The sequence below is a fragment of the Triticum aestivum genome, chromosome 7A, assembly GCF_018294505.1.
Source record: "Triticum aestivum cultivar Chinese Spring chromosome 7A, IWGSC CS RefSeq v2.1, whole genome shotgun sequence".
Lineage (NCBI taxonomy): Eukaryota > Viridiplantae > Streptophyta > Magnoliopsida > Poales > Poaceae > Triticum > Triticum aestivum.
Genome location: NC_057812.1, coordinates 82114583 through 82121065, shown reverse-complemented (window position 1 = coordinate 82121065; position 6483 = coordinate 82114583). Strand labels below are relative to the sequence as shown.

Sequence of the window (6483 nt, the reverse complement as noted above, 5' to 3'; positions counted from 1 at the left end):
TTTTATAGGTGAGGCTAGGTCTTAATCGACTTTAACCAAATCTCAGTCAAATGACAAAACATGCAAGAGAGAAAAAAATGTTTTTTTGCATGGATATTAATGTACGATCTTACAGATATAGGGCATGTTCGGCCCTCCTCCTCCACACTCTTGCTTCGGGAGTTGGCGGAGCACTAGTTAAAAGTGCCGAAGTGGGAGAATAGATGCTCTGCAGATTCTCAAATTTGATGGAGCTAGTGGATCACCGAACAGCTTCATAGTATTGACTGAGACTTAACGAAGTCTGAGACGACCAAGACTTAATGAGACTGTTTTTTTATTTGCCCCCTGTTTGCTACCAGCAAATTAACATATACTAGTACTATTCAATAGTTGATCTTTTTGAAAAAGCAGGGTCACTGACTGGTTGTAGCGGTAGACAAGACTATTGTCCACACGAGTCAGACATGGAGCTTTAACGTGCTCTCGGTTTTTCTTGTCTTTGTCTTATTATAGGAGATGGCTGGCCAACTCCACCGTCTACCAGTCTAAGTTTTAACATCCATCACCAGCCCTCCTAGAGATAGTGTGAGTGTGGGTGTGTAACTATATAATAAGCTTTGCTAGCTAGTGTCTCACTCTCACTGCACACGCTCACCTACGCCCAGTGCTCTTATATATAACTGTTTTGTGGCAGTTGTATGTGCAGCTGGCCGAGTTAGCTCAATCATTGTGCCAAAGGAACAGCAAGAGAGACAGACATCATGGAGGCCAGCGGGTCGCAGCAGGAGGAGCCTCGCCGCCTCAGCTCCGGTGATCACGAGTCCCTCAAGGACACCAAGAACCGGAAGGGAGGATGGATCACCTTCCCTTTCCTTGCAGGTCTGTGCCTCAACTCTCTGATGATCACGAGTTCCTCGAGGAACCGAGAGTTCACAAGTTTGTGTGATGTTTCCAGTGGCCATACTGTGCCTCGGGCTGGCGACCGCGGGCGCCATGTCCAACATGGTGGTCTATCTGATAACGGAGTACCACGTGCCCAGCGTCGACGCGGCGCAGATCTCCACCATCATCGCCGGCTCCATCAGCGTCGCCCCCGTCGCCGGCGCCATCGTCGCCGACGCCTTCTTCGGCTGCTACCCCATCGTCGCCGTCGCCATGGCCACGTCCGTCCTCGTAAGTCTATGATCTACGCGCGCGCGCGCATGTAAGTTCAAGCTTCTGCTCCACTGACCAGTCCGTGTCGCGCGTGCAGTCCTTGGTCATGTTCACGCTGACGGCGAGCCTTCCGGGCCTGCGGCCGGCGGCGTGCCAGCCCGGCGCCGGCCCGTGCGAGCAGGCGTCGACGGGGCAGATGGCGGCGCTGTACGCGGCCGTGTTCCTGCTCTGCCTGGGCGCGGCGGGGGCGCGGTTCAACCAGGCGACCATGGGCGCCAACCAGTTCGAGGCGACCGCCGACCGCGACGTCTTCTTCAACTGGTACTTCATCCTCCTCTACGCGTCCTCCGTGCTCGGCGCCACCGTCATCGTCTACGTCCAGGACACGGTGTCCTGGACGCTCGGTTTCGGCGTCTCCTGCGCCGCCAGCGTCGTCGGCCTCGCCGCGCTGCTCCTCGGCGCGCGGTACTACCGGCACCCCGCCGCCCAGGGCAGCCCCTTCACGGGGCTCGCCAGGGTGGTCGTCGCCGCCGCGAGGAAGAGGAAGGTCGGTGTCGTGGCGCCGGGGGAGCTCAAGTTTTACCACGGGCTACGTAGGGAAGACGACGATGGCAAGACCGGCGGCGACGGTGTCCTTCCTCCGAGCGACAGCTTTAGGTAAGAAAAGATTTCACATGCACATGCATGTGCTTATTATATGCGGAATCTACTCCCCAACAAAAGTAATAATTATATAATCCACCCCTCTACGTCAGAAATTAAATTAGTAGATCGTGGCCAGTTTTGGAAACCTATATTGTTTCTCCAGGCAAATGATTGGAGTAGGGAATAATATCTACTCATAATTAGAGAAATATGAAAGAACAGCATGAATTTATTTTGGGTTTTCCTCGCCGGGATGATTTTCTTACACAAAAAACATAGAAATGGACGCTCACGAAGTGCATACATTCACCTCAATGAAGTCATGCACGCACATAATACTTTGTATGAGCAACGTTCAACAAATCTTATCATTGTCGAAGTCAAAGTCTTAAGATTGACGAAGCCCCACAAGTGCGTCATTGTTGATGGCACATCACTAATCACTGAAAAATAAAACTGTCAAATTCTGAGATAAATCCAGGAAACACGCACGCTAAGTCTAGACTCTAGAACTTGAATTTGGATGAGCAGATTCCACCATAAAAGGCTGACCAACTAATGAGAGGATAGTGCAGCTCATGATGATTTTTTTTGAGACACTTTTTTTTTCTTCTGTTAGGAGGTGCTTTTGTATTGTACTGGCCCATCCTCGAGTAACAAAAGTATGTGCAGAAGGGCCCGGCTGCACCTACGTAGCTTGACATACAAGTAAATAAAACAAGCAAGGCCACGATCATAAGCACATACTCTCCATGGCTAAAATCATAGTGTACCAACCGTGCTTAGCCTTTCACGGGCATCTAGCTACTACTAGCATATATGCCTGCCATCTTTTCTGACATGTACATACATATATTCCTGCCATTTGCTTAGCACGATTGTGCCACAACCGATGGCGCACAATTAATCTTCAACGATTGCACGCATGGACCTTGTTCGATCGTACACAACCCCGACACCTTTGCTCAAAAATGCTATAGCTACTACGTCCACTCAGAATATTAATATTTCCAATTGGAGTAGCTGCGGCTCCCTTTCCATGTCCCATCAGCCCCACAACACAATACTTGAGAATAGGTTCTGCCATATATAAATACCCGTGGTGCCATATCTTTCAACATCCGTGGAACCTCGATATAAATACTTTTGCCCATGAAAACACTATATGTAGGTTAGATATTCATTTTTGTGTACTATAAGACCATCTCTAACACTTCCCCTAAAATCTTTTAATCCCTTAAATTTTTTTCTACCAGCAATTTTTCTCTCCTCCACCAATTCCATGATGGCACTCCTACCCGCCCTCCCTAGTCATGGTCCTAACGCCCATGCACCCACTCCAACCTCCGGCGAGATTCCAACAAGGATTTTCTTTGATTTCTCGTCTTCTACATCATACTTGAACACTGCCGCCGCGCTCCTCCATGCCATCCCCGGCCACTGTCTCTCTTGTCCCCAATGTCCCCAGCCACTGGCATGACATCATCTAGAGAGCAACACCTACAAAGAGAAGCACGTATAGTGAAAACATGGTCGTCGGGCATCGTCTCCAATTTTGACGAATCATTACATCCCAGATCACACCTTTTTGCCGACAGGAGAACATAGAGGAGAAGAACCCATTCAAATGAAAGAGTGCTCAAATTGTGATTCTTGTATGACAAATTTCACTGAATTTCTCGACTCCTTCCTCGCGAGCGTACATTTAGGTCCTAGCTAGCTCCTGCACATCTACTGGCCATAAGTCGTCATTGACCGCGTAAACTCAAGACCATGCCTTAAGGAAGAAGAAGAAAGGAAGGAAGAACAAGATGGAGAGAGACTTCCATGTGGGGTTAAGCTCGTTTGAGGAGTTAAGTTCACGGGAAGGAATAGGTGCGCCTAGTTTTTTATTCCTTCAATTTGGGGAGTTAAGGTGTGTGGATAAGTTTAGAAGATTAAATTTTAGAGGAAGGGCTAAAGAGGTTGTGGAGCAAATAGCATACGTTAGAACATCACAATATTGTGAGAAGCTTATAACCTCCATGGAAAAAGACACATCACTGTTATTGCAATATTAGCCTCTCTTACTCATCTTCATGCAAACTGAAAATGGAAATATTCTCGTCACTATTTGTAGGTTTGTAGTCTACTTTTCATCTGTCCCTATTGGTGGTTATCTAGAGTTTTCTAAAACATGACATAAATCCACAATTAAATCTACACAAATTTGGTTTTGAGCATAATGGGTCCAGTGTTGGGTATGTGTGGGGCAAGGGTTTGCCTCGATGTCCCTGTGACAAATTAACTCCCACCTTCGCGCTATAATAATCTTATCATATGGTGATCATTGAACAAAGACATGGACATATTATCACACGACCATGCTACACAAATTAATAGTGCTTAATTTTCTTGATTATAATGAACTCTCCAGGCACGAAAAATATTGACTTTACAGCCCATCAAACTTTTAGCCCGTCCATATCCTGGATAGCAAGATTGCGTTCAGAGAAGTAGTGTATTAGCTACTAGGCAGTAGCTAGTAAAGGAATGCACTAGCACATCAGTTAGAATATATGTTGTATCGGTTCTAAAGAGATAATAAAATAAAAAAGTAGGACCAGAGAGAGCCTAAAAGACTACTCCCTCCATCCTAAAATAAATAAACAAATTTGAACTAAAACCGTGACATTTATTTTGAGATAGAGGTAGTATAATTTAAGCTTACACGTACATCCTAGAACCAAAATGCCATTGTCACTAAAGTTTCTACTCAGCGAATTAGTCTCACGTACACCCACAAATATAACTACTGTTTATAAGTACGGTGTACCTAGATCAAAGCACAGTTTACAGTTTACAACTCACCAAATGAAGAAAACTTAGCAACAGAAAGCTAATAACCTATGTATTGGAGAGTATAGAGTAGTTGCTAAGCTCTTATGTGCACTTAGCACCTCATCTCTAAGCATCTATGCACTGGATGAGGTCAGAATACATGCTACGAGTTCTATGTGATAAAAGAAAAGTTAGGACCAAGAGTTTAAACAGTCATAAATTTATAATTTAAGCTCGCGTGTGTTCTATAGAACCAAAATGTCACTATAATTGAAATTTCAGCTCGAACAAATTAGTCTCACCCACAAACTTAAGTAATATAATGAAAGCAAGGTTTTGGAGGTATGATTATAACATTTCGAAATGAAAGCATCAAGTGTGACATCACCCGAATCTCAACGACTGCAACTACAAATGGTCGTGATTAATTAAGATGGATGAAATGAAGATCTTAACAACTAGTGGATGGCACTCTTGTAAACATGCATGGCCATATAAGGCCCCTCCCAATGCTCCATCTTGTACAGGTGCTAAGTCTGTCATGTAGGCAAAAAAAATAATGTGGCAAGGTAATTAAGAGGAGAGAGATGGATGTAGTGACCCTGGGAAGAAACAATGCTAAGCGCGGGAACCTAGAAAAAACACTTAAATGAAAAAAGCCCACCAATGCATGGATAACTTAAGTTGCTAAATCATTAAATGAAGGATGCTTAGCTACAACAAGTTAAGCACCTTTGCATTGAGGACTTTAGTTGCTTAGCTATTTAATGTGCTTAGCACCTCATCTTAGCACTAATTGAGAAATCATACACGACAATGACATCCACACAATGATTTCCACTTAATTCCACGCTAACTGATCCAGATCGCGTGCAGCTTCCTGAACCGTGCTGCGGTGATCACCGACGGCGACGTGGACGGCGCGAGCGGGTCGGCGCTCCGGCCGTGGCGCGTGTGCACTGTGCAGCAGGTGGAGGACTTCAAGACAGTGCTGCGCATCCTGCCTATCTGGAGCGCGGCCATCGTGCTGAGCGTGGCCATCGGCGTGCAGATCAACTTCACGGTCCTGCAGGCGCTCGTCATGGACCGCGCCGTGGGGCCCTTCACGGTGCCGGCGGGCTCCATGATCGTCGGCTCCCTCGTCTCCGTCGTCATCTTCCTAGGCCTCCTCGACCGGGCCCTGCTCCCGCTCTGGAGGCGGGTGACGGGCCACACGCCGACGCCGCTGCAGCTGGTGGGCGCGGGCCAGGCGCTGACCGTGCTGAGCATGGCCGCGTCGGCCCTCGTGGAGCGCGAGCGCACCGCCACCGTGCGCGCGCACGGCCAGGAGGGCGACCCGGCGTGGGCGTCGCCGCTGTCGGCCATGTGGCTGGTGCTGCCGTTCGCGGTGGCCGGGGCGGGGGAGGCGCTGCACTTCCCGGCGCAGGTGACGCTGTACTACCAGGAGTTCCCGCCGTCGCTCAAGAACACGGCGACGGGCATGATGGCCATGATCGTGGCGCTGGGGTTCTACCTGAGCACCGCCCTCGTCAACATCGTCCAGCGCGCCACCACCTGGCTGCCGGACAACATGAACGCGTCCCGGCTGGAGAACCTCTACTGGCTGCTCACCCTGCTCGTCGCCCTCAACTTCGGCTACTTCCTTACGTGCGCCAAGCTGTACACCTACCAGAACATCATCGGCAAGTAGCTCAAGCTCGGGACTCAACACTCGTTGATCTATATGTATGCATGGTGTGCGCTTGCTTTGGGTGTGATGAACGATCAGCTTGGCAGAGATATGAAGCTTCCAACTCTGTGCGGTTTGCCTGGTTTGCGAAGAGATGTTATTACTGTGTGGATTTTGATGAGCTTCCAACTAAAAGCATGCTACCGTCTCCA

At 48.3% G+C, this 6483-nt stretch overlaps 1 protein-coding gene across 1 annotated transcript; it reads left to right on the top strand.

Annotated features, from left to right (window-relative positions):
• The first annotated feature begins 551 nt into the window (after positions 1 to 551).
• On the top strand, positions 552 to 6483 carry LOC123151305 (protein NRT1/ PTR FAMILY 2.3). The gene is made up of 4 exons (XM_044571036.1): positions 552 to 861; positions 938 to 1155; positions 1235 to 1794; positions 5479 to 6483. Exons 1-4 carry the CDS (start codon positions 744 to 746, stop codon positions 6290 to 6292), a joined length of 1710 nt encoding a protein of 569 aa, XP_044426971.1. The 5' UTR covers positions 552 to 743; the 3' UTR covers positions 6293 to 6483.

Coding starts and splice junctions, on each gene's coding strand:
- LOC123151305 (XM_044571036.1), top strand. CDS start 744: ATGGAGGCCAGCGGGTCGCAGCAGGAGGAGCCTCGCCGCCTCAGCTCC. Junction 1,156..1,234: donor CCATGGCCACGTCCGTCCTC/GTAAGTCTATGA, acceptor TCGCGCGTGCAG/TCCTTGGTCATGTTCACGCT. Junction 1,795..5,478: donor CCTCCGAGCGACAGCTTTAG/GTAAGAAAAGAT, acceptor GATCGCGTGCAG/CTTCCTGAACCGTGCTGCGG.